The sequence below is a fragment of the Python bivittatus genome, unplaced genomic scaffold (genome assembly GCF_059951505.1).
Source record: "Python bivittatus isolate LINGU-HERP-01145 unplaced genomic scaffold, Pbiv_v1 ctg000790_np1212, whole genome shotgun sequence".
In the NCBI taxonomy this organism is placed as follows: domain Eukaryota; kingdom Metazoa; phylum Chordata; class Lepidosauria; order Squamata; family Pythonidae; genus Python; species Python bivittatus.
Genome location: NW_028277110.1, coordinates 6,463,708 through 6,491,505, shown reverse-complemented (window position 1 = coordinate 6,491,505; position 27,798 = coordinate 6,463,708). Strand labels below are relative to the sequence as shown.

At 48.1% G+C, this 27,798-nt stretch overlaps 2 protein-coding genes across 2 annotated transcripts in view; both read left to right on the top strand.

Annotated features, from left to right (window-relative positions):
- Nucleotides 1–7,639, top strand: part of MSN (moesin) — a 60,306-nt gene extending 52,667 nt beyond the window's left edge. Inside the window, exons 10-13 of the mRNA XM_088129250.1 lie at nucleotides 57–217; nucleotides 1,736–1,828; nucleotides 3,346–3,579; nucleotides 4,729–7,639. Coding sequence (XP_087985376.1) covers nucleotides 57–217; nucleotides 1,736–1,828; nucleotides 3,346–3,579; nucleotides 4,729–4,893 — 653 coding nt within the window. The 3' untranslated portion in view covers nucleotides 4,894–7,639. The remainder of the gene's footprint in view (nucleotides 1–56; nucleotides 218–1,735; nucleotides 1,829–3,345; nucleotides 3,580–4,728) is intronic.
- Nucleotides 7,640–16,014: 8,375 nt separating this feature from the next.
- Nucleotides 16,015–27,053, top strand: LOC103068267 (adrenodoxin-like). The gene is made up of 4 exons (XM_025171604.2): nucleotides 16,015–16,169; nucleotides 22,978–23,102; nucleotides 24,749–24,878; nucleotides 25,965–27,053. The coding sequence occupies exons 1-4, from the start codon at nucleotides 16,015–16,017 to the stop codon at nucleotides 26,083–26,085; spliced, it is 531 nt and encodes a 176-aa protein (XP_025027372.2). The 3' UTR covers nucleotides 26,086–27,053.
- The last annotated feature ends 745 nt before the right edge of the window (nucleotides 27,054–27,798 follow it).

Sequence of the window (27,798 nt, the reverse complement as noted above, 5' to 3'; positions counted from 1 at the left end):
AAGGAAAGCTGTTCCAGGCAGGGAGAAGACGTGACTCTCTTGGCCTCTTTCTCTAGAACTGGAGGAGCAGACTCGCAGGGCCCTGGAGTTGGAGCAGGAAAGGAAGCGAGCTCAGGAAGAAGCGGAGAAGCTGGCCAGGGAGCGGCAGGAAGCCGAGGAGGCGAAGGAAGCCTTGCTGAAAGCCTCCCATGATCAGAAGAAGAACCAGGAGCAGCTGGTAGGTTGCTCTGGGGAAAGCTTAGCTTCTGTCTCGGGCAACCGTGTGACTCTGGTGGTGCTTCCGAGCTGCCCAAATGCCAGAAAAGCCTCTGCCAGCAGAGCAACCTGCATTTGGTGGTGGACAACAGGAAGGTCAACTCTGCAGTCCAAGGTGGCCAAAGGCGAAGTGCTGCTGTGCTTTGGAGGACAGGGACGAGGGTGGCCTGATGGAGTAGAGCAGAATGGTGCAGTGGGGGGCTCCAGGGTTGTGCGTGTCCTTGAAAGGCTGGAAGGTATCCCCAAAACCTCTTGAAAAGTTGCCACCATAGTAGAATTTTCAGCATCAGGCAAATGGAAAATGATTCCTCCTGTACATTTTATCATATGTTAATGATACTACCATTAATTTGTCTCATTGAATTTAAGCTTAAATGCCGTTTTCATCCAGGCCCCCTCCCAGCTTTTGGAGGGCAGCCCCTGTCGTGCCTTCCACAGATGGCCACAGCCCAGGAGAAGGTGCACTTCCCGGGCGTGGGGCACACAAAGACCAAAAGGATAGAGCCCCTCTGTTGTGAGTCACGGGAAAGGCAGGAGGCCCCCTTTTCCCTCGGGCCAGCTCAGGCTTCCCACTCCATCTCCTCCCACCAAAGGCTGCAGCTGACTGTAAGGCCCGGCCCCTTCCTCTCCGGCCCTCAGGGTGGGAGGCCTTTTCTGGACACCGCTAGGGTGAAACCAAAGCAAGCCATGTCTGTGGTCCATGGCACTCTGCTCTTGCAGACAGATGTGCTCCTGCCTTGGGAGGGAGTGTGGCTTTCCCTTTTGCAGAATTGGGTGTCGTCTCCATCCACATGCAAAGCAGACCTCCAACCTCAGAGAGCAGTGCAGGTTCTGAACCTTTCCAAAATCTTTCTTTTCTGGGGGATTCCTCAGAACCATTGTTCTGCAAGGGGTGCCTAAGCTACAACGGCCTTTTTCAGCCTGCTTCCCACCAGATACATGGGGAAGGGAACTCCCCAAATCCCTGCCAGTTCTCATCCCCGTGTACTTGGGGAGCGCCATGCTAGGGCCTCTCTCCCTCCCTCCCTCTTCTCCTCAAGACTTTGGCCTTCTCGTAGACTTATAAGGCAGGTCTATTCTGAGGTTAGAACTCTGCAGCTGAGCAAACGTAGCAAAAGAGCTTTGGAAGTAAGACCAGTGAAATGAAATGAAGGGAGATGCAGGAAATGCTTTTTTTCACAGCTCGTTGCCGGCAGCTGTGGTTTAGCGGCTAATCTGGATGACATTAAAATGGGAGCGGACAGATTCATGGAAGGTCAGGCTCTCCATGGCTGCAAATATGGAGGGCTCTGACTAGTTCCTGAATCATGGCCTGAAAATACTGAAGGTCGAGAAGCAACCAAGGAAGGGACTTCTCAGATGCACGCTGGTGACACCAAAGGCTGGAGTAGATGGCCTCGGGCCTGATGCAACAAGACTCTTCCTACATTCTTTCTAAGCTTACAGACTTTTGACTGGTGATGCTCTGTTCACTTTGCAGACCACCGAGATGTTGGAACTGACCACCAGGATCTCGCAGCTGGAAGTTGCTCAACAAAGAAAAGAGAGCGAGGCTCTGCTGTGGCAGCAAAAAGTGAGTGTTCATATATTTGTTTATTTTATTTATTGATCATATTTATATAGCGTTGCCCTTCCAGCAATCCTTCCCTCTCCTCTGCACTCTGTCTGGCTTGCCTGCCCAAATGTCTCTTGGGGGAGGGGTGCTGATTAGTTGAAATAACTTTCAAAGAATGTCCGTTTTTGTTTCAGAGAAATGGGAGAACCAAACCCTGTTTCTAGGGGGTGTCCAGCCAACCCAAGCAGTTGCTGGTGGTTTGCGCACGCAAGGGTCACTTCATGTTCTCCAGACTCTGCTCTCTCTCCTAGTCATGCGTTGCTTTGACTCATTCACTGGAAAAACTTGCTTGTCCTTCTGGGGCGAGGAGCACAAACAAAGACTCTGGACACCTCACAAAAGCCCACGGAGGCCTACAGGCCCCGGTGAACTTAGCCCGCTTGCCCACACGAAGTACTAGCTGTAGCGGTCAGAAAGTTGCATTCTCAAAGCAAAAAGAGAGTAGCCGTATCCAGTTTGTACAAACATTCTGTCTTGGCTCTGTTTGGACCCTGGAGAATAGCGCTAGAAAAAGCCCCATCATCATCCAAAGGGCAAGATTGCAATGAAATGTTAGGGGAAAACCTTCCTAACGCAGTTTGCCAGTAGAAGGCGTGGCCGGAGAGGCGGTGGGCTCCCTCTTGGTGAACATCTTCAAGTTAAGGTGGGACCCAATCTGGATGCTTGAATTTGGATTCCTGCTCTGGCGGAGGGGGAAACTGAAGGGCCTCCGTGACCCTTCCAGTCCTAGGAGTTTGGGACGGTGAAAAACACAACGTTTCTCTTGGGCAGACAAACCCATTAACCTGGCAGTGTGGTTTTATCTCTAATTGCCAGGAAAAATGTGTTCCCTTTTAATTCGATTAAACAGTACTGTTACCAGATCTTGGTCATTTTTACGCGTAGCCTTTTTTTTTTTTTAACAGTTTGTAATAACCTGAAATCAGGCAGAGAAATTTGGCTCTTGGTGGATTAGAATGTAAATAATGAAAACAATTTGACCCGAGGCCAAGTTGTTACAGATGCATAAGCCTTTTCCGAGGGAACCTTAGCAAGAGGTATCAAACGGGCAGCTGGGAGCCCTTAATATTTTGGCCGGCGGTAGAATTCCAAAGGTACTCATGGAAGCACCGCTTCATTTTGCCCGTTGACTCCCGCTGTTTTTTAAAGGAATCCGAGGTATCTTTTGGGCGCAAAGTTCCACGTGCGCGTGGCTTAATTTGTTCTGGAACTTTCTGGCCAAGCAAAGAGTTTTCCGGCATTGCTCCTGGGAGGCCGAAGTGTATATGGAAACGGGAAGCCGATGCATTTTTGCTTTGCATCCCGACTCCTTCTTGGGCACCTTTTTCTCTTGGATCTTGTAAGTCATCGAGGCAAAGCGCTTCCAGCGCATTTCCGTCCCCTCCTGGCCGATGCAGCGGCCGCCCCCCAGCCTCTGCCCTCTCAGCCCGAGCAGGCTTCTGGAGGCCCGTCCTCAGCTGCCCTCTCCCTTCCAGGCCCAGTTGGTTCAGGAGGACCTGGAGAGGACCAAAGAGGAGCTGAAGTCCGTCACCAGCACCCCGCACGTGCCTGAGCCCATGCAGTCGGAGAACGAGCACGACGACGAGCAGGACGAGAATGCAGCGGAGGCCAGCGCGGAGCTGCGCGCACACGCCTCGGCCAAGGACCGCAGCGAGGAGCAGCGTACCACCGAGGCCGAGAAGAACGAGCGGGTTCAGAAGCACTTGAAGGTGAGCGGCCTCCCTGCCCAGGGAAGCCGGGGGACCGGGGAGAAAGCCCAGGAAGGGCCGGGGCAAGGCGGGCCATCAATGAGACGAGAGGTGGGAGGGAGGCCGCAGGTCTTCGGAGACCCCTGGGTCCACCCCGTGAACATAGGGCAGGGGCAGGCCGCTTTTTTGCAGTTGGGTCTTTTTGAAAAAAAGAAAAAGAAAAAGAAGAAGGAAAGTAGCATTCTGGTTCTGGATCCCCAGGAAGCATGGCAATTGCGTGCGCCGTTATCAAAAGAGGCTGGTTGGGATTTTCAGCCTTTTTGTAAAAAAAAGTCAAATGCTGTTTTAGGGTGGTTTTTTTGTTTTTTTTTGTGAAAAGAGAAGGGGGAAAAGCATATTGTCATACTATTGGCTGCTGAATTTCACCAACATAGCCTCGGCATGGGGGTAGGACCTGGGCGCCTAAGAATTGCCCTGCCCAGTCTAGGCAGTGGGACTGCAGCAGCAACATGCTGCCCACCCCACTTTCTGTGAGCAGCTGCCCCCCGTAGGTCATGGGGTCGAGGTTCTCACTCACAGGGACGCCTTCTCACACTTGTGCATTTACACAATGTCCTTGATGTTATGGGAAGGAGGAAGAAACCATCCAGGCGGCTGCTTGGAGGGAAGGCAGGGAGTCTTGGGGGATGTCTGCTCCTCCTCCAGCCTCCTTCAGCCTGGGATCCCTGAGATACGCCGGACTTTAACTCTCATGTCCGTTTCTGTCTGGGGCGGTGGAAACCGGAGGTCGTCAGATGGGAGGCGGTCAAGGTAGTGTGCTCTGCCCGCTTGAGCTCGGGTAGCATCAACTGGGCCTCTGTTGCGCTTCAGTTGCCTGAATTAATTTCCCCGCCGCTCTATTCTAGCAAAAGGGGAGGGGAGATGCCATGTCCCTTTAGACGCCCAGGCTGCCAATCCCCTTTTAGCCAACCGTGTTTCTGACAGCAGGAAACAACTCTTGATCATTGCACTGTGGTAGGATCCAGGGAAAGCATAAATGAGGCGAGGCCTTACGCCGAAAGGAAAACAGGAACCAGCCCCAGGCTAGAAAGGTCCTGGACTTGTTTCACCCGGATGGCGCTCACGCATCGGGTGGCTGACGTTCCTCCTTCTCCCTTGCTGCCCCTGCAGGCGCTCACATCCGAATTGGCCAATGCGCGGGATGACACCAAGAAGACGGCCAACGACATGATCCACGCAGAGAACATGCGGCAGGGCCGTGACAAGTACAAGACACTCCGCCAGATCCGGCAGGGCAACACCAAGCAGCGCATTGACGAATTTGAGTCCATGTAGTCATTCCAGCCTCTGCTGTACCTCCCCCCTCCCCCCCTCCCTCCCTCTGTGTGCAAATGTGCGATGCTGGAACCGCTACAGGAGCGTGAACAGGTCAGCCTCCTGTGCTGATCTCCAAAATAGGACCAAACAGGAAGAAAAAGCAAAAGTCAGTTGTGCCTTATTATTGCAGTTTTCTGACGGCTGTGGCCTGCCTCTGTTTAGGGCGGGTGACAAGCTTAAGTATCATACGCTTTCTATTGCTTAGAATAAGTGCATTAGTGCTGCTGCCGCCGCCGCCACCAGAACAGAGTTTACGGTGGGGCCAATGTCTAACCGAGGGCCTCTCCCCACCTCTAACCTCACTTGCCAAGGCCGGAGAGCCAGGGCCTGGCTCAGTCCTAACTAGGCAGGGGCCTCTGCTTTTAAAGATAGGCTGGTTTTGATGCTCTGCTTGGGAAGAAGTCCCTGTGGAGAGAGAGAGCACCGAAAGGCGACTGCAAATGTGCCTTTCCCCCCTCTTCGCACCAAAGAGCAAAATGTTCAGCAGACCAAGCAAGTCCCTCTGGTCTTCCTAAATTTTTCCAAGTACTCCTTACTAAGAGGTTGAACAAAACTGGACGCTTCCCTTCTTCCCATGTTATGAGCGGATTTGCCACAGAATTGTCGTCTTCCCCAAAAGGAAAAAATTTGGCCACAGACCTGTTGCCACTCAGTTTGCCAACGTAGTCAGGCATTTCAGAGAGGTTTTGTGCCAGCCCTAAGCAGCGAGGCACGGCTGCAGAACTACACCACTAAGCTTTTTAGGGCGCATCTCCCACAGGCGCGTGCACACAGACATACCTTATGGTGCCTTAATGACACTTACACCCCCCCTTCCAGTAGCGTAACAGCCGAGGAAACGTTTTCTCATTTTCTTAGTCCCAGTGATGCAGAACCAAAAAAACCTCCCACAAAGATGTGTTTTGTGTGTGAATCTCCATGTTGCCAGCCATTTCTACTGTTAGGAAGTTTAGATTTGGTTTTCAAAAGGTGCCGTTTCTGCTGCTTTCTTGTGAGAAGAGGGCGGTGTGTCCTTGTTTCCAGACCGCTTCCCTCGGAGTGCCTTAAGCTCTTTGGATCTGGAGAAAAGAGGCGGTTTTGCTCGTAGGACCGTTCAGCTGTCTCTCGGTGGTTCAGCTGCTTGCCGGTTTGCTAGCGACCGTTCAAAGTAGCTCCCTTTTTAGGCCGACTCTGCTGTGGAGTTCCTGTCCTGGGACTGTTCCCATTAATGGAGGAAGGGTCGGACTTGGGTTGAGGACTGTGTCTTCTGCCTCCTCTCCCGAACGTCACGTTCATTCAAAGGAAAGCCATTCTACTCTTCTGCCCCGGGGCACCCTTGTCTTAGCACTCTTGGGCTCCTTCAAATCTTCCCCCACACTTGTGGCCTTTCTCTGCCTTCCTCCGGCACACACACGCACGCACGCACACACACACACACCCCAGTTTCTGCTTGCATTTATCCCAGAAGTGTTATTCTGAAACAGCACCAGATAGTGCTGGCTGCAGAGCGGGCAGAAGTCAACTCCACTAGGGTGGTGAGAAGACGTGCAGGGTTCCCGAGGGTTCCCACACTTGTTCCGAAGCACCCCGTCAAGTGCCGGACCTTTACCCTGGCCCGGGGAGCCAGGCCGCTTGCAGCGAGAGGCGTCCCAGTGCGAGCAGCCGCCTTTTCCGAAGACCCAGGCAGAATGCGCTGCTCCTCTCTGCCTCTGCCTCTCTCCCCTCCTTCCGACTGGGAGTGCCTTTGGAAAGTGACGGACGAGAGGAGGTGGCCAATCACCCCTTCCTCTTCCTCCTCCTCCTCCTCCCCCTCCCCTGAAAATACACAATGCCATTTTCTAAAGAAACCATTTTCTGGTTTCCACGCCCCAAAGAGCTCCTCCGAGTCACCATTCGAACTCGTGGTGCTGACTTTGCTCCTGGGCTATCTCCTTCCAGCCTAAGCTTGCCAGCGGCATGCTTGGAGTCACGGCCTTTTCCCCTGCGAAAGTGCCTCCGAGGTTGCTCTTGCATCGTCCCGGCCCTCGGGCTCCGGGGTGCCTCTGTCCAGTCCTTCCGGAACAGGACAAGCCCACCCGCTGGCCGCGAGTTCGCCTCCTGCGTAGTTGGTTCAGCTCTTCCCCGATCTTAACCAGTATTATGTATTCCAGTGACATCTAATGGTATTGATTTCATGCTCTTTTCTAGCTATGCATGATTAGAAAATATTAATCTCAGAAGTGTTGAGGGGGAAGGTAAATGTGTTCTCCCTTCTTCATAGAAAATGTATACTGTGTTGTAAAGAGATATTTTGCAGGAAATTAATGTAAGATGCATTCAGTATTACAATGAGATTTTTAGATTTTTTTTTTAATTATTGGGTTAGAAAACACGGAGGTTCTTTCTCCCTCTCCGCTCCCCCATTTGTTTACTGCTATACCTGGATAAATACTATCCTTATGGGGGAGGGAGTTTACCCGATTAATCTTTTTCTTTCTTTTTTTTGTCTGGCTTTATATTTGTGTTTTGGAATTTTTGCTGTAAATTATGTCTTCATTTTTGACCATTCTTTTTACATATTATGTCAAAACACCAGCCTTCTCAGGGGAGGGGGCCTGCAAGGTAGCCTGTGTAGGGAAGCGGAGACCCCCCGGACCCTTGCTGTTTGGACACCTGCTGTCCAGAGGTGTTTTATTAAATCCACCCTCTGTTCTTTGTATCAGTGCCAATAAAGTTTAGACCAAGGGAGGCGCCTCTGTGTTCCTCTGGCCTCTTCTCTTCTCAGCGTTTGCTTCCGAGTCAGCCTCCTCCAGGGCTGGATTTCGCAGCTCTTGCACGTAATGCGGGACGGATCTTTCAAGAAGGTGGGGAGCCCCGTGTGCCTAGAGCGGGGCCCTGATGCGAAGCTTCTCCTGCAGGGCCGTGGCGTCCTCCCGGAAGCTGCACGAGCAGAGCAGCGTCTCTGCTGGATGGGACAGCCTTGGGTTGCCAGAACTCAGAATGGAACTTGGCAGAGGGACGCTTCTTCAAAGAGTATTGCACTAAAGTAATCCCACTGAACCATATGTCCTCCCCCCACACTTCCTGTCATAGAGCAAGGCATGGAAGCACTTGATTATTTATCACCAACATCTGGTTCTCCAGCTGTTCACACAAGCTCGCTTGCAGAGGAGGAGGAGGAGGAGGAGGAGGAGGCGGGACAAATTGCACCGGCGCATCCTGTTCTCCAGGCACCCGAGCGGGAGGGTGGGGGCGTTCAGCAAATGTGCAGCTGACCTGACCATTCGGGTGGGGCTGGTGTGATCCCAACTTTAGGCACCCAAGTGAGGGGCTCGGCGCTCCCATGGGCTTTCGAGTGGCCATGCCCTCACCTGAGGAGGCCTCTGTATCTCTGCCATGGCTGCATCGTAGGTAGTGAATGGAAGAAGGTGCTAACTGTGCATTATGTGACTTTAGTTTTTCATTGGGGGGTTGTAAAGCTTTGGTTAGAAGTGGGCAAGTTTTAATTGCTGGGGGCCACAAAGCTTTTGGAGAGGTGCCAGGGGCGCAGTCAGTGGGCCTCTGTCCTGCATGAGGATATTTTTTCCCCAGTGTTGGGAGTAATTTGGTTTCTTTTCCATTTTTTGAGCCCACACTTCACTTTTTCTATATTTCCTCTCCTCCAAAAAGGCCGGTAACCTGCAGAGATTTTCAGCAAAGGCCTCCAGGCCATAGGAGGCTCAGGACTGGGCATTGCTTGCCCTGCCTGTAGTGGGCTCAGCCTGTTCAAAGGGGCTCCATTAGAGGTTCTTCATCAAACTGGACTTGGTCCCTGGGCCCTTTATTCTTCAATATGTGTAATGGAGAGGCAGATAACAAATTTGCAAAAGAAATGAATGTGGGATAGCCAGGAGACAAGAAACATTCAAAATGGTCTTACAGGCTAGAGAACAGAGCTACAACAACGATGGCATTTTAAAAAGACACAGGCAAAGTTAAATAGAAATCAAATGCCTTGTTATAGGATGCGAGATAACTGATTTAATAATTGCACTAGGGAAAAAGATCTAATAGTAGTTAGAAGCAGAAATGAAAGTAGAAAAAAGGCTAGAAAAAATTCTCTAAGGAAAGACAGGCACGTTTAATGTTGAGAAAAGAAGGTGGTAGGCACAGCACATCAGTTTTTCAGGAACAGGAAACTTTAAAATGGTTCTTTAAGAATATCCAACCTTGGGCCACTAGAGGGCACTCTAAAATTACCTTTTACGTGGGCATTTTTCATACAAAATCAAGATTCTTTGTAGGTGAATTGCACCACTGTTGGACTGCTATCAGATGCATTTTGGAAACTCTCCTTCCCCTCATAGGGAGCACAAGTTCTTCAGGCAAAACTCCAGATTTATGCTACCAGCCTGTCTTTTCCTAAAGTTTTATTTTTTCAGTGCTTTCATGCTCCGTAAGATAATGAACTTTTTTTCTTCTGTACTTTTATTGTAATTTTGTATTATGTTTCTTCTTAAAAAACAGAGATACATTTAAATATCCCCCATTTAGAACATCAGCAGAAAAGTGAATTCAAGATCTCGGAATGAGCCGGCCCAAATAGGTGAAAGACTAGCCAGTTTGGTCTAGCGGTGAAGGTCCAGGCTGTGAGCTCTAGTCCCACCTGAGACATGAAAGGCGGCTGGGCGACTTTGGGCCAGCCCAACCCACCTCACAGGGTTGTGGTGGGGGAAATAGGAGGAGGGAGGAGCATTAGGTATGCTCGCTGCCTTGGGTTATTTATAAAAATAATAAAGGTGGGATAAAAAAAAAAATGCTTTTATTTCCTGACAGCCGCTAAATATATACATGCAAATACAAGACCAGAGTGTCCAAATCTGAACTGCCCCAACTTGGACAAAATTAACTTGGATACTGAAGGAGATGTGGAATACAAAATGCTGTTTATCCTAACCAAACCACACCAACCCATCTCTTCCTGGCTCTATTTCTATAATGCAGATACCACTAACGGGGCGGATTTGGCCTGCTTTACTGCTTGTGCTATAGGCAATGTCCCAGTTAAGTGGGAATGTTTACAAAGTCCATGCAAATCCATTCCCAACATTTTCTATACAATACCTGTCTCTGCATCTTCCCATATTTTATGTTGCTGTCAAAAGTGCCCATGAATCTTTTGAAAAACGCTGCTCTCCTTCATCACATAGATTTTCCTGATGTAAGCTCATTCCAAAGCCATCACTGGTTCTGTGCCTTATCTGGTCAGATAAGCTAAGATCTGGGCTGATCTCTAGGGCATGGATAGGAGGCCACCAGGAATTCCAGGTCTGCTTGCTAGACTGCAAAGTTGGAGAAAAGCAGTGGGATGGGAAAACTGCCTGGATGTGTCCCTTAAATCTCCGACATTTTTTCATTGCCTTCTTTTTAGATGCAGTTCCTATCCTATCTTAGATAGGAAAGGCCTGGGCTGGAGCAAAATCCTGAAATCTGCCCCCCCCCACCGCCCCGGTGACACACAGCAGTTTTCTTGCTCACGCTGAGACCTTCTTCTGGGACCGGCTTCTGTCCCACTGATTTCCTCTGCTTGCTCTCAGCGTGGCTTGGCTTCCTCACTCCCATTTTGGCTATGGGGCTACTAGCACCCGGTCTACCCACACAGCAAGTGGCTGAGCGCTGCTGCTGTAATTATTTGGGGTAAAAGTTCAACCAGGGTTCACAAATTCATGTATTAATGCTATGGTCATCCCAGTTTCCCCGTCAAACACAACAATCTTGTCTCGATAACATTAATTTTCAGCTCCATTCTCTTCGCTGCATCGTACGGTCTACCTAATGGTGACTGCAAATGTTTCTGGTTCTCAGCCAGGGAGGCGGTATCGTTTGCATACAAAAATATATGTACATTCAAGTCCCCAATGCCTCTAGCATCACCACAAGCATCCTTATACACTGATCTGTAAATACAGTAAAAAAAACCGAGGCGACATCACCCATCCTGGTCCCTACTCCTCGCTCAGCGTTCAATTATTCACTACGCTTTCCTTTTATTCTCATGCATGCGTATACTCCCTGATCACACTGAGCGACCAGCCTTCAACTCCACCTCCACGCAAGACATTCCATAATTCAAGCCTGTTGGCCAAGGATTTCACTGGCATGAAGAAAATGAACAGCGGCTGCACGTGACAAGAGAGTCCTTCCCCAACCCTCCTGGCCTCCATTCAGCATCTCTCTTGTTACTCACGGCATCCCCAGCCTGGCAGAAGGCCCGGCCGGTTTGCTTTTCAGCCTTAGCAGCCGGGGCGAGCGGGGCGAGGGGGCTAGTTTTCCATGCACACAAACTGGCCTGGAAATATTTATTTTTTTATTGATGGAAATAGACTAAAGGAAAACCAACGATCAGATGATTTCCTCTGGGAAATACACGCCTGTGACAATGTACGTTATTAGCAAGTACATCGCCTCCACCTCTTGTCTCAGGATAACTTAAAATTATTCAAAACCTCGAATCAGCCCCGAGTTCTCGTTTACCTATTTCAAGAGTGGGAAAAAGCTGTTAACTGGGGGGATACTCAAAAAGAGCAACTCGGGGAGTTAGGCTGAACTGGAAGAAGATCCCGGGCTTCAAGTCCCCAAATGTCATTGCCAAAGGGAATTTAAACGGGGGTGTTTCCTGCCTGGACCGAATCCTTAAAGAGCTTCAGTTCTGGCACTTCCCTGTTCAGGAGATCCCACTCCCCCCCCCCCCACATGGCCATGAAGCCTAGAAACACAAACACTTCCAATGGCATGAGGGGTCCTGGGAAATTCTTCCAGGGCTGTGGGAAACCGATGGGGGGAGCGGGTAAGGATATACGTTCCCCCTACTCCACAGCTCTTGAAGAACACACCCTAACACGGCACCCTCCTTCTGGCGGTCATCCCTGACCGGCTACCGCTATCCCCACATTCCAGGATGGAGAGAGGACGCGGCTCGCCTGCCAGCGTCCTTGGCGCAGGCTCCATGCCGCATTTGTCTCCCGTATCTCTCCGCTCAAGGCTTGCCACGAGATGAGCAGTTTAGTGCTCCCCGACACACCCCTTTCTATAGGCTGACGCGATTGTCCAGGCCTGCACACAATGTGGAAGGAATTCATCCCTCTGCTCAGGGCAGCTGGGGAACCAAACCCTTGAAAAGCTGGCCAGGAAGTTAAAGGCTGACTTTATTCAGAACCTCGAATCAGCCCCGAGTTCTCGTTTACCTGTTTCAAGGGTGGGAAAAAGCTGTTAATGGGGGGATACTCAAGAAAGAGCAACCCGGGGAGTTAGGCTGAACTGGAAGAAGATCCCGGGCTTCATGTCCCCGAACCCAGGCTAGGTTGGGTTGATGGTGGTGCCGGGCACGGAGGAGCACAAGGGGGAGTTGGTGCTTCTCAGACACGGGTGGCATCTTATTTCTGACAGTAATGCAGAGATCAAAGGCAGTGCAGAACAGCCATTCAAAGTCTAAAGCGATGTAGCCACATCACCAGGGACCTCCGGGGTCTAACTTCCCCTTCTAAAATGGCATATTCCGCATCTTCTGGGCGATACAGATTGCATGTGTGCGTGGGGGCACGCACATTACCCACCGTTCCTCTCTTTGAACCTGCCCCCCACCCCAATCTCACTCTCTTCCAAACCAAGAAATCCGGATTGCCTCAAAGACCTCGGTGTGTCCAGAAGAAAACGCAGCAGCTTCTCCCGCCCTCACAGCAGGAGGAGGCATGTGAAGTGGGAAGTCCGAGCCGTAAATTGCACTGACAAGCCCCAGGGCCAAGGCTGCCAAGCTGTCTTTGCACAAAAAATGCATGCCCTCTTAACCTTTGCATCGCATGATAAGGTCGCTGCACTGCGGGCCTGACAGATGGAATTCTTGTCATGTTTACGGGCGGTTGTATTTTTCTCTGTCTTCTCCTAAGGACATTATCGGCTATCGCTGGCTGGCTTCATCACCTCAGGCAGCCTTTAGCCCTGTTTGTCCTCTGCCATCATGGTTTGTTAACCACGGTTCATGCCTTAGCAGGTTGTGTGAACCCCACTGGTTTCGGCATCTGCAACATTTGCGTTTAGGTGTTTACATGTTTCACATATGAAAGATAACAAATGGAGCCATTACACTGGTCCAGATTTCTTCATGGTCCGATAGCTTTGATTGGAAAGATGTTCTTTTCTGCATTAATTTAGGTGAGTATCTGCCTTCTCACATGAGTCCTCTTCAGGTGATGAGTGGATTAGAGCAGGGTTCCCCAACCTCAGCAACTTTAAGATGGGTGGACTTCAACTCCCAGAATTCCCCAGCTAGCGTGGCTGGCTGGGGAATTCTGGGAGTTGAAGTCCACCCATCTTAAAGTTGCTGAGGTTGAGGAACCCTGGATTGGAGGGAGGGCAGGAAGCAACCCTGCCAGCTTGTCTTCAGATCAACGATGGGCCACGTGCTCTGCGATGGCTCTTTTATACTAGGCAACCTTCCCAAGGGGGCCTTTTTGTAAATGCGTGTCAGGGATGTCATTTCAGAATTCCCAATGTCCCCGCCAGCCCCCGTCCAGCATGTCCTCCGTTCACTTTCTGAACCAGCAAGATGGGGAGCATCCTTGGGCACGCAAACATGGTGCTGAACACATCTGAGAGGAAGAGGTTGATGACACAAAGTGGAGTGAGCCACGAAGCACCTGTTGACCAGACCGGGGTGTTTTCCTGGGCTTTGAAAGGAATTTGGCTCCTGCGCTCACCTTCGTTTTTCTGAACTGCTGTTATTTTAGGCTTTGCAGTATCCAGTAGTTTTCAAATGCTTCCTTTGCAACATGGTGAGGAAAAACTTCACTTTTGGGGGGGGGGAATTGGGCTCTAAAAGGGCTCTAGGGGCCACCAAAGTGGTTTGCAGGTAGATGTGGCTCTGGCTGCCCCCCAGCCTCCACGTAGGAAGGATGCAAAATCTGTCTTCTAGAAGGAAAACTTTTATTGCTAGAAAATACTAATGTTTCTCTGATGATGTAACTCGCCCACCAGATTTCTGGGCTCACCTTCATCCTGCCCCACGGCCTATTCTTAAGGGAGAGGTCCTCATGTTGTGGCATCCATTTCATCCCCTCCCAATCAAAAACGGCTGAAGTTGTTTGTCTTCACCTCAATCTATTTCCCATCTTCTCCTGAAAAAAATCTGGCCATATGTGCGATCAGTGAAGCCTCACCAATGATATCATGGCTGACCTGGTCAGAGGTTGGAATCTCCTAAGCTCCTAGCAGCCATTTCAGTTGCTGTGGGCACCCCCTGCCCGCCCCCCACCCCCCATTTGGTCCCTGGACATTGGCTTCTCTCTCCATGTGGTCTTGGGCTGTGAGACACGCCAAAAGCTGACTTGCATGCAGTAGAATTGTCAACCAGAGTTTTTTTTTTTAAATTGACATATGACTATTATTCTCCCAGGAGGTAATAAAGAAAGAAATAGGTAATAAATCTTAGGAAATAAATAAACAAACAAATAAATAAATAAATAAATAAATTTCATTCCTACTGATTAATTGGTGGGAGGAGGAGGAGGAGGAGGAGAAGGAGGGGGAGGGAGCTGTCTTCTACCTAGAGCAGGAACACAACTTGACAAAGCTCTCTCCTGCTTCATCCTACAGCCTTCGACCCATGGCAGAAGTTCAGCTGGACTCCTCCACAGAGCAAGAGTCCTATGGGAAAAAGTTCTGCTGACTGTTCAGTGGGGTGTAAAAGGCGCACTGGAGGGGCACGGGATGAACAAGGGGATGGTCTGTGATGTGCGATTAAGCTCTGCCAGACTGACACTTCCTGCTGGGGTAACTGCTTTAGACCAGCCTGCCCACCACACCTGAGGCAGCAAGACTGGTGGTTGTACCTCTGGGCAGCAGGTGGTGCTGGGCGGCAGGGAACCCAGAAAGCAGGGAATGCACCAGTTGCTGGCCGGAGACTGTCCCGATTAAGCCTGTAAGGGCAGCACCACTTGTAACCCACGCAAAAACGGAGTGGAGCTTTGATCACATGGCTGCTGCTGAAATCTTGGCTTTTTTGCCCCCTCCCCGCCCCCCTTGGCCTTGTTGTTGAGGCCCAGGAAAGCTCAGCCATGGGAGTAGCATAGGTCATGCTGACATACTTTTCTGGCAACTCAAGGACAGGAGCAATGCGCACTGATGTGGCCTTCAGGCAAAGCTGCTTCTCTGTCTTGGGTTCTGGGCATCCTTGTTGGGAACTTAAGAACCCGTGAAAGTGACCTCGTCCTTCCGCCACACCAACCGTTCCAAGAAATGCTTCGGAAGGACTGCAGAAGCGGAGGAGAAAGCACAGCTGGGGAAGCACTGCATCTCCGTGTCCAGATTTCTGTCCCAGGCAAGGCCACCAAGGTGGACCAAGCAGCCCACCAGATGTTTGATACCCTTCCTGCATTTGCTGCTTGCGTGCGTGGGAATGCAGAAAGTACCAGGTCTAAGATCCCCAAGCAGGAAGCCTTCTTTGCTTCCCATCTCAACCCCTGCATCTATAGGGACGGAGTTACACAAATAAGCAGTAGTAACGATTGTGTGTGCGGAGCTGCTGGCAAGTCCTAATGCATCAGCTGGAACACTACATCTGGCAAGTTTCAGTGGCTGCTTAGTGCCCCCGACAACAGCACTCCAATAATTCCTTCCATACTGAAATACTTTCTTGACTTTCTCGGTATCCACAGGCAAGTTCCTTCTCGTGTACGTTTACTATTGATTGGCCGTGGTAAACGGAATGCATTCTGCATACGCTCACTGGCACCCCTCTACCCGGCTGAGTAAGAAAGAAAATTCCTAAAACCCTTCTGTTAGACCAAGCACATTCCCTCTTTCTGTATGACCCTTCTAGGCTGAAATAGGCCTGTTGCTGTGATTTTAATGCCCAGAGAGAGGCAACAGAAGAGAAGAGATGCTGCAGCCAATAACCCAAAAGCAGTGATGCTCAAGGGGGCTGAAGGTGGCTTCCCTCCTCTCCTCCAGTCCCAGCAGCCTCCCCTCCCTGGTGGGCTGGGCTGATGGGCTCCCTCCCACCCTCAGCCCCCTCTCCTTATATTTCTTCAGCAGCCAGTGCCTGCTTTGCAAACCTTGAAGCCTCAGGACAGCCAAGGCTTCTGCAACATGCTGGCTCAGCGCATTGCCAAGCTAGTTCGCCTTGGAGCCTCTGGACACGGAGCCCTGGGGAGGGGTAATCCCGGGTTGGCGCCGGGCAGCTTGCAGCCGGGGAGATGCTTCGGTTACACCCAGAAGCTTCACAACGTCCCTGCGGAGAAGGGGTAAGGAACGTCTTACTCATTTTCGCTTTCTGGAGGCTCTGCAAAACGGGTGGGTGGGAAGATGTTCAGGCACTTCTTCAGTGTTGGGTGTCTTGAACCCAGCGGGGCCTGAGGCTGCAGCAAACCGGACGGCCCCCCTGTGCTCCAGACTCTGCCGGAGGACCCGAAATGAACGTCAGTACTGGTCGTTCTGGCGAAAGGTCCTACCCTCCACAGCTGCTTCTTGCTTTAGTTACAAGAAACTTTCCTACCCCCTGATTCCACTGGCCTTCCACTGACCTGACTAAGGCAATTAAAAACCTGTAAGGATGCTATAAAGCCGAGAGCTATGAAAATGCCATAAGGAATATTTTTGGAAGAAAAATCACACCATGTAAATCATAGTTCATTGATAACTGCCCACTAAAACTTGGAAAGAGTCTTTCTCTGGCCACCCAAACAAATCTGTGGGGGCTCATCACAGAGCTCTCTTTACCTGAGATGAGATGCTTCGTCCAACTGTGCTACAGCAAAGGCCTTTTAAGGTGGGGTGCCGGTAGCAGCCAGCCAAGAGATACCTCTGAGAAATGGGCCACATTAACCTTCTGGGCCAAATTAACCACAGAATCGTCAAAGTAAGGATTGGAGATCATCATGTTACGTAACAAGTAGTAGCAGAATCCTAAAACAAGGACATCAAGAGCAGGAGGGGGGAAGACTTTGCCTCGCTGTATTCCCATCCTCTTACCCGCCCTATTTAACAAACTACAGCTCATACAGAGCCCATTGGAAGGCCTGAAGAAAGTCATGTATTACCTCTGCCAGAATGTGGACCCCATTGGACTGTATCATGATGCATCATGTTCTTTTATTTAATATCTTTATAAATGGCTTTTCTTCACTAGTGATTTCTAGAATTCACAGGTAGCATTGAGATGAACTTTGTCCAAAGTCACATTCAAATGAATGGGCCTTAAGGGATTAATTATGACCAATTTCCTAATTGATTTCTTCAGTGATGCTTCTCATCATGAACAACCTAGCTTAAGTAGTGCCCCATCAAAAAGATGGTCAAATTAAAGCTGTTATTTGCCTTATGTTCATTGCTACACAGGGCAAACAGGAAAAAAAAAACCCTAAGAAAAATATCCTCTTTAACCTGAAAAGGAACATTGCATTTACATCTAAATAAGGATTAATTCCTTGAAACATGGAGTAAATGGTGATACTCCCTTGGCTGGCTTTGCTCAACACCTGCACCTTCTTCCCAATCTAAAGTACAAGCAACTATGTGTGTTGCATCCCCAGAGGGATTTCTTCCTTCTTCAGCATCTCCTTGCTCCAGACCTAGATTTCCAGCTCCATCAGGCTCAGATGTTCAAAGTCCTTTGTTCATTGCTGGCAACATCATGGAGAACAAAGGTGGTGCAGTGATGAAAATGTTGGACTAGGAACAGGGAGAACCCGGTTTAAGTGTAGCCTTAGCCACAGAAGCTCCTGGGATGACTTTGAGCCAGACCCTCACTCTCAGCCCAATTAACCTCAGAGGGTTGTTGTTCTGGGGAAAAATAGGAGGAGGGAAGGAGGGAGGGCCACGTGCACCACCTGGACCTTCTGAAGAAAGGTGGGATATAATTCAAGAGATACAAACCTGCGCAACTGATAAATGGGGCTTACCAAGAGCCTGGAAAAGCCCCTGTGGGATTTCTTCAGCGCTTGCTGAGGGCACAGAAGCCCTGATGGGGGGTTAGAACTATGTTGGCTTGGCAGTTCACAAACCACCCAGACCTAGGCTATGACTGAAAGGGCAGCGAAGTAACTCCAGAACATGCGAGGACTTCTGGGTGAGCACCCGAGAAGGGGCCTCCTTTCGCTGCACAGGGCGGGCTTTCCCAAGGCTGCAATTCCTGAGGAACCGAGGAAGCAGCGCAGAGGCCATGCCAAGGCTATGCGATTTATCTTGAAAACAAACCTTGAAGGGAATCCTTCTAAAGTGCCATCAGAACAGCAGCTGATGTCAACATCTTTTAAACCATGGCTTCCATTTCCACTTTGGGGAGCAACGATTTGCCTTCCCAAATTGGACCACACTTGATCTTTCCACACTCTCCATCTGTGGCTGCTAGTCTGGAATAGTGTTGGATTGTTTTAATCATGGTTTAATGAATAAACTACAATTTACAAACTGCATGATGGCCTAATTTGCAGTTGCATAAAGTCATAATTATGGGTTACTTGGGTTGGCTTAGCATGTTGTGTGATGCCAGCCCAATGTGGGTTATTTTAAGTAAACCATGGTTAAAAAATAATGGCTTAGGAAGATGTATACACTTAGCAATGGGGGAGTGCAATGGCCTCTGAGTGGCAAGCCAGCCTGCCACGACAGCTTCACCATTGTTAATTTAAATCAGTTTAATTAGACACAGGTAATATTATTACTGTCCATATATTTCAGGCTTTTATCCTTCTGTCAGATTTCAAATGAGAGGTTGGGGACATGGGGAGGGGACCCCCACCCGCTTTCAGCCTTTGGATGGCCACTTTTGACCTTGGGTGTCTGTTTGGAACCCCAAATTTAGAGTCCTCTGACAATAAAGAAAATGTAAGTGGGATACTAGGTTAAAGTTTACAAATGTTAACAGATTAAAGGGGTCCTCTTCCATCTGCTCATGCCCCCCCAACAAAACCAGCAGCAAAGGTGTTTCTAGTTTAGGCCCCTCCTTGGAGAAACTGTTTCCTCTCGGAGCTCAGCTGGTCCGTCCTTGGGTCTGAACTATTTTTGCCCCCGTGTAAATACTGTTTTTTTAATCTCTCAGAGCTAAATTATTTGCAGGCGCTAGATAGTCGCTTCCATTCCTTTGTTTTTTTTTAATTAGATCCTGCTCAGCGGCCAAGTCTCTCAAATGCAGCAGTGCCCAAACAGGAACTTTCAAATGTGCAAACATTAAATTGTGCTGACTGAAATTTGAACGCTGGGACAGCAGCTGGAACCATTTTTGACAGGCGAAACTGTAATGAAGAAAAATGAATTCGGTGTCAGCACATAATGATCTCAAATGGCACAGTTGGAAACTATAGTCAAAGTGCAGCAGGCTGTGGCCAATCTCCCCTAGACTGCAGCTGTGAAGAGACCACAACTCCCAGAATTCCAACTCCCAGCTGGCTTGGCATTCTGGGAGTTGCAGTCTAACCATTCCAAAGGGCAAGAGGTGGGGAAGCTCTACAAGGGCTTGCAATGATTTTTTATTCTTCTTCATTCTATGCTAATTCCCAGGCATCTTCTCACAAGAGAGTCTGTTACAATCCTGCGCGCATTAAATCTGGAAGAGGATTGTTGCACAGCTTGGCTGTGGTCCACTCCTCTGCAGAAGGATGGTCGAAGAGAACTTGATGGAGCTGCAGATTGTAGCCCTCTCAGCTCAGGATGCGGACCTCCAACCTGTGGCAACCCAACAGGGCTTTGCCTGACCCAGATTGGGACCTTCTGCATGTAAAGAATAAGCTTTCGTCTGTGAGCTTTGGCTCTTCCCTTTTCTCGTGGGTAATAATCCCCCATATGTCCAAGTATTTTATATAGCCTGACTCCAAGGACGATTTTTAATCAATTGTAAAGGTCATTATTTGAGTCATCAAAGACGTTGCTCGTAAGCAGAGGTGATGTGGCAGTTTCAGCTCCTGCTTAAGTCAACGTTGCTTCCTCCCATACCAAGTCCTTTTCTTCCTGCCAGAAATGATAAATCAAGGCTATAAGGCACCACAATCCATTTCCATAGCACGTCTGCTTCTCCCAGGACTCCCTGGAGCAAGGAAGGCAATTTTGGACATTCAGGACTACCAGATTTGGGCTGCCTGGATCTAATGACCACTAGATGGCAGCAAAGAGATATAGAAAACTCCAATCCTTTGCTGCCATCCGGTGGTCATCCAGAATGTTTTGCTGACTAGATATGAGAGTTCTTGAAGAAGTAGATTATTGGGAATTTGTCTTTGACCACTGAGAAAAACTCTGGAAGCATCTATAATGTCATTAGAATGAGAATCATGTGGCTGTTGTTTGCAGCAACCTTCCCAAACATACTCCATCCTGCCAATTGCTCCACCAGATGTGATTGCTGGGAGTTGTAGCCCAACACATTTGGATGAGATATAGAGGAGGAAATATGTGTATATGGAAATAAAGAAAAAAACGTTCGATAACTGTACAGCAGAAACAGTGGGAACCTGAGCTATTCCCATGACATGCCCTGGCTTGAACAGGTCTTCCTCTCTTCTCTTTAAGTGCTTGGGCTGAAAAATGTAAGATAGAGAAAGCCCTGCTGTGCTGAAACAACGGGCAAGGGTCAAGGAAGTCCGTCCCCGAAGAGGACAGGTCAGGGAGTGGGATGACCTAAGCACAAAGGAGCAGGACTGCCTGGCAAACAGAGGGATCGACGTGTCCCATAAAGAGAGTTATTACAGAAAAACCATTGTACTTCAGAGGCAATGCCAGAGTCCAGAATCACTCCATTAAAGCATCCTACATTGTAATGTATGTATGGATGGAACTGATGATAACAACGTTCTGAGCTTCTTTATTAATGATTTGCAATGAAATTGCTTTTATACCCTAATTGCTTTTATACCCTAAACGATTACTATATCCCAGCCAGCAGGCAGCCACTGAACACTGTTGCCATTTTGGGAGCTGGGAGGAGATGTGTTCCATGGACATAAGGAAATTGCAAAACTGTGAGAGGAGAATGGTTCCTTGACTTGGAGGTTCTTCACATATAGCAAACCCATGGCTTGGTAGTGTCCATTGGCCATAACCTGTGCAGTGTATGCACTTAGTTTCTCTACTCCCAATGTCTCTGCATGAGACTATTGAGGGAGTGGGAGAAATCAAGGCAGAGGGAAGGTACATGGTGCACACTTGATAAGAAACTGCAGGAGGACACAGGGTTTTCAGAGGGTTTGGAGAAAGCAAGAGAGGTGGCTTTAGAGGGGAATTAAATGGTTCACAAAATGTCATTCCTCTCCTTATGGGAGTGAGCTACAGACAGAAGTTCAGTTGAACTAAACTTATGGAGGCCTCAGAAAGCCAAGTTGGAAGCAAGTTGTTGGAAGCAATGTCCAGGCAATGATGATGTTGGACGGGTGATGGAGGAGAGAATTCAGGTGTAGGAACGTGTCACGATTTCAGATCAGACAGCTGTGGGGTGTGGTGGGAGGGCTTGACTTGGTCAGGGAAGCTTTACAAGTTCTAGTAGCCAAAGCTCAGATTTGAAGAGCTGGGCACTGGTAACGGAATTTAAATTTGACGGTTGATGACCAGAAAGGCGTGATACAGAAGATATGTGGACATGTGCAAATGTGACCCCTTTTATTTGCAGACCAGGTATAGGTTCCAGCAGGTACAGATTCAGATTTTTAAAAAAAAAGATACCCAGCAAGATGCATGGTTGGAGATAGGGAAAGTTTTATTACTTCTGAAAATTTAGTATTTTCTTCCTTTTCACAGGCAAAATATAACCTATATTGACAGCGATGCAGAGCTCTCCCCAGAGGGAACTTCTTCCAGCACTTCCTGGAATGTTCCGATGTCCATGCAATGTTGTGTGGTTACATAGTCATTCCAAGAATGTGTGCCAACAAGAATCAGCTTCTGATCAGGATTCACTTTTCTATGAACAGCTGAACATTCTTGCTGTGAAAAGGAAGGAAAATTCAAACCCTCTGGCTACCATGTACATTTTCGAAAACAAGTTACATTTCCTCCCACTCCACCCCCTGGGGAAAAACAGAAATTAACTGGGCTGTTCCAACAGGGGTTCATTCTCCTATGGATATGCTGGGAGCAAAAACAAGTGAAAAACCCCACATCACTCCTGACGAGTTCTGTGATGCAATCCTTATGCAACTATTGCGGAAATGGTCAGAAGAAGGGGCAGCTGAAGAGACAGAGAGGAAGGACGTTATTTTCGTAGCGCTGTAAAGGAAAAAATAGGAAACTAAAGCTAGCGATACAAAAGCGAAGGGTCTATGCTCATTCAGCAGGTTGAATGACAGTGATAGCAGTGAACAGGAAGAATCAGCCAGAGAGTGCTGTTGCTGACAGAAGAAAAGGGAGATGAGTCACATCTGATGACCCTGAAGTTTCCAAGCAGAAATATCCAGGTCATTGGAAATATAGAGATGGATAAAGAGCTGAGAATAGCAGAGGTCAAATAGCAAGTTCTGAGGGACCCCAGCTGAACTCTCCATGGAGATATTTGAAGAAACGGTCAGAAAATCAGGATTTGCTCATGCAGACCGTGTCACCATCCTGCAGTTCTCCTGATACATCATGGTTGATATTGTGCAATGTAATTCACTAGAAATCTGACCTGCCAAATTCCCTAGTGGACTACCCCAAAGTCCAATATATAAGTAGTTTAAAGGATGGATTCTTTGGCCCAAACTGACTAAAAGTCATAGATGTGGGGTGTGGGACATGGGAAACTATTCCATTCTTTCTGATGGCCCAAGTTTGAATTTTGTTCCATGTTTTGCTCAGAGGTGAGGAAAACTGGAGACCTCTTCTTCCTTGTGGCTGCGCAACTCCTACCTTATAGATACCTTAATGGCTCTGGGTCCATGGCTAACTTACTGCCCCACTATCTTTAGGAAGTGGCTATGTTCCAACCAACTAACAGAAAATATAGGAACGCTTTCAACTTTTGACCAAATGGGAATGGCCATTTTTACATGCAACTGCTTTGACTGTCAAGTTTGACCAGTGGTCACCTGGCATTTGGAAGCACCTGAGCTTCCTCCGAACGTGTGCTGTGTTTCTTCTTTCCCTGTGCAGTTCTACAGACAAAGTGAGGCTACATTTTATTAACCGGGATGGAGAGAAATACTCAGTCGCAGCCAAAGAAGGAGAAAGTCTGCTGGAGGTGGTGATAAATCACAATATTAACATCGATGGCTTTGGTCAGTGGTGAGACATTGTCTTTCTCTCTTCAGACTTTATTGGTTACCAATAATCTTTTATTTTAGGAGTCAGCAACGTTGTTATCCAGACCATTCTGTAAAAAAAAACACCCACATCCTGAGATCTATACCTCTTCTCTTTTCTCTTGGACTTCCCAGCAATGTGAACTAAGAGTACTGGATCAAATTTAGAAACACACAAAATTGCTTAAACAAATCCATTTAACACCCACAGTTTGAACATTCTGCATTTTTTTCCTAAGCCTAGATATACCTGTGAAAGTCTATGCTCTTTGGTGTTACTCAAAGTAAAACCAAATTCAGTAAATTGCGGGTCACACAGTCAGCCAGATGTTTAGACTGGGTTTGGCCTTTTTATCCACGTATCGAGTCCTTCCCAAGGACCTGGGAGAGGCAGATGTTGCTGTCTGATGGTGTTAAAGGCATCATCGCAGGATGTGAGCTGTTCCAAGTAAAGCCGCCTTTTGCAATTGATCGGTGGCGATTTTGTCAATGCCGATGGTGTTCAAGGGGTGCTCCAGATGTTTTGGGACTGATGGTGATGATTTTTACTATTATTATTTATTAAACTTATATGCCACCTGACTCTCAATGACTCTGGGCAGCTCACAACAATTAAACAAGGAAATTACAATCAATTCCTTAACAGATAAAGATTAAAGATGTGCTGAGCATCTTTCTCTTTTCCTGCTAGGATGCAAAAATAAATAAATAAATAAATAAACAAATAAATAAACAAACAAATAAATAAATAAATAAATAGATGTATCACATTACAGCAAAAAAGACTCACCGGGAGATGGCAGCAAACTGATTCCTACAATTGTTTGGGTTTTCTTTTCCTAAGGAAAAAAATGAGCAAAACAGATCCTCCCACTTCTAAGGGGGTTACAAAAAGCAGATGGCAAAAGCGCCCTTCTTAGGCAATAAGGCACCTCAGCAAAGAGGCCGGAATCAATAAATAAACGGGAATCGAACATGCTGTGAAACGAAGAGAGCCCCAGCCTCTGCCCTCATGTTCATCTACAGGAACGCCTGTAGGTCCCACAAATCTTCAACTCGGGTGGTTGAAATACTGTATATTAGGAGCTCCTTCTTCTTCTGGTAAAAGAGTGCTTCTCATTAGCCTGCTAGGGCGAGGGAGCCATCTGGTGAATAGGTCGTCTCCTCTGGCTGCCATTTTGTGAGTGCACCCACCACATACTTCCGATATTCTCAATGTGCCTCCGCCGCAAGACGTACGCCCACATCTAAGCATTCAAGGGCTTACTTAAGTTTGCTTCACCTGTCTACTCCTTCTGCAGGAAGCATAAAAGACAAAGCAGAAACATTCCTCAGCATTTGGACACCCAGGTGGCCAGGAAAACTTGGAAGGAGCAGTAACCAAACCCTAGTTTGTTTCTGAATTTATTCTAACTTTCATAACTGGAATATGTTACGTAGCTCCATCCAACCGATCCTGTGATGTGTCCTGTATTTCCTTGCAGTATTGGCACCACTTGCTTTCTTCAGTGCTTTCTAAAATTCAGCGCGTGGAGAGGAGATGCTTCTGTTTCTGACTGCAGCCAGCACACAAAATGAGCACCGAATAGCTTCTGGTGACGGTTGCCTCTTTTCTCCCACAGGGGCCTGCGAGGGCACACTGGCCTGCTCCACTTGCCACCTTATCTTCGAGAAAGCTGCATTTCAACAGCTGGATGAGATCAGTGACGATGAGCTGGACATGCTAGACTTGGCCTACGGACTGACTGACACGTGAGCATCCGTGGCGCCCCTTCCCCGGTCCTGCTTCCCCTGTGATTCTGGGTTCATTGGAAAGGGGACGGGCGGGCAATTCTGTTCTGTGTCATGGGAGCAGATGCAGTTGCCAAGGAGCAGAAGCAGATAACAGCAGACAAGTTGTAAATCGAAGACTTAGCAAAGTAAAGTACCGAGAAGCGAAAGAGTAGTCTAGTTACGTTGCCAAAAGTCACGAAGCCACATTGGGTAGTCAGCCAGTCCAGAAGTCGGGAATTCAGGAAACCCACAGGACACGAGCTAGGTTTTCAGACAGTTGTTTTCCAACAGAGAGCAAAGGCAAAGCAAGCTACGTAAACCTCTGGGCTGGCAGCTGGTTGCCAGGATTCAGGCCTCCCCCTTTGCCTTGCGCGGAGTCTCCTTATTGACGCTGCTCCGCTCGCCTCTGCGGGCGTCTGGATCTGGGGCTTGGGGGTCGCGCCTCCTCATCTGACTGCTCCAGCTGATCTGGAGCGGCCTGTGGAGCAACATTGTGAGAATCAGGGTGAGAGCCAGACTCGTGGCTCATGACAAATACAGCCACTTCCAACTCTGCGCTCTGGCCATTTTTTAAATTAAAACAAGAATGCAAGTTGCTCATCTCCACGATTCCAGAGACAGCCTTAATGGGGAGCAATGCCGGACCAGCTGCCCAGGCTGTTGGAGAGCTCAGTCAGCTTTGCGACATCTAGGAAGAGAGGTCTAGAAGGTATCATACGGTCTCCTGCCCAACCTTGCACAAGTGGAAGCATAGTTGTCTAGAGAAAAGAAAAGCTTGCTTAACCAGCTATTTTCTGGACCATTTTGGCCTGTGCATTCCTTTTTAGAGTCTTCTGGATTTTTATTTTGATTGTAATCCTCAGCTCACATGGCTTCTGAAGATGGAACAGAGGGATGTCCCTCACCTCAAGCGACATTTTGAGCTGCATTTACAGGCTGAGTTCATAAGGGAAGCCAAAGGCCCTGCCTTCTGCCCTGCTGCAGGGGGTAAACCCTGGCAACAGGTTAGGCTGTTACATGCTAGGAAAGTGACACCAAAATTCAGATATTTGCATCTGCTTTCAGGTCTCGTCTTGGCTGCCAGGTGTGTGTGAAGAAATGGATGGATGGCCTGACCGTCCAGGTGCCCACGGAGGTCTCAGATGTCAGGAGAGAACTGGAAGTGGAAAAGCAAAACACACAGTAGCCAAAGTGCATGACATGCCACGCAAATATTATCCTGATCCTGTCAAAAGTGGGATGGTCCTTGCTTTCCGTATTGAAAACGAGCTCACCCTAGACCAACCAAACCCCATTTCCAGGTTCACATAACTTGCTGCGCCCAACGAATTCAAGGATACTGTGGCTTAATATGACAGTTTAGTTCACACAATACGTGGAAAGAATCACTGGGTCATCACAACCCACTTAACCATGCACAACACAGCTTCATTTTAGCCCTAGTTTAGGTTGTTGTATAAAACTGGTCCCTGAAAGGTATTCTGTGTTCAAAATCTGCAGCTTCAAGCAACAAACCTGAATTGGGATGAAAAAATTGTTATCTGTGGAGCTCGCCTTAGAAGACTTAGGAAGACTACTGTATGTTTGTTGCTTCCAAGGAAAACTCTTCACTGCTTGATAGAACTGATGGGGGAAAGATTGTGAAATCCCAGAGTAGCAGCCTATTCCAAATCTATCAGTTGGTGGCTGTGTTTATCCCATTACACCGGGCTGTGATGTGCTCTGATTTGGAACCCACATATGTAACAAGGAAAGGCACACCCGGTGGCCATACCATGAGCCAGAGAACGAGCAAGACTTATCTCATCTAGTAAAACAAAGTCGAGCTCAACTGGTGATGACTACAGGGACACATCTCTGCAATCTGGCCCTGATGATTTTCCTTCCAAGTGATAACACCAAGTCCAGTCCTGCTTAACTTCCAAGCCCAACCTTGGCTCTTCTAGACTGGTAGGCCAATTCACATTTGAACCAATCCCTTGGAGAGGACAAATCCTTAGTTCCATAGATGTGAAGTTAGAGAGATGCAGTGAATGATTAGGATCATTCCTGGCTATGAAGACCATTGTCCTGGTTTTTACTGCTGATTATTTCTCTGGAGTGCGATTGTTATTGTGCATTTTTCACAAAGTGTATTTTGAAGAATTTCCCCTTTACTGCTACCCATGCCAAATACTATTCTGTTAGAAAGGTAGAAATAAAAACTTTCAAAGCAAAAAAGATAACTAGCAATTGTCAAATTATCAGATATAACTTTCTATAGGTGAATATCTATACAAACTGGGAAGGCAATCAAAGCTCCCCACTGAGTAAATGACACAAGCATAAAATAGTAATTTCAACGAGTTACAAATGTCAGGACTTTCTCTCCACTCCCGTGAAACTATGTAATATGAAACTCTATATATGGTAAATGTACACCATGTACCAAATCTAATACTTGAACCGTATCAGAAGCACTTTAGAAGCATCTCTGAGAAACGTCAGCTGCTGTTCAGGCTTGCTAGTTGCCAGGCTAATTGTTTCTCACAGTAACTAATCAGAATTTTTTAAAAACTCCTTCAACTTAAAAGAGTCACCTTTAATGAGATGGGTAGCCCTATAGATTTGATAAATAAAAAACATGCAGAGATTTGGATAGTGTAAGAGATTGACGGGACATCAAAGTGGCTGTCTTCTCTACAGCTTGATGCCACTGGCAATGTTTAGTAATCAAATACTACATTCTGGACTAAACACTTATTTTTGAGTGCAGCATTTATATTTGACAATGTTTACCCATCAGATCAACATTTTTTGCCATAGCAAGGCACTTTACAGTTCACTAAAGAAGATTAAATAAATCTTTCTTGGTACTGTTTACGTTAGTGTTCCCAAGATGCTCTGTTGAATTGAGCCA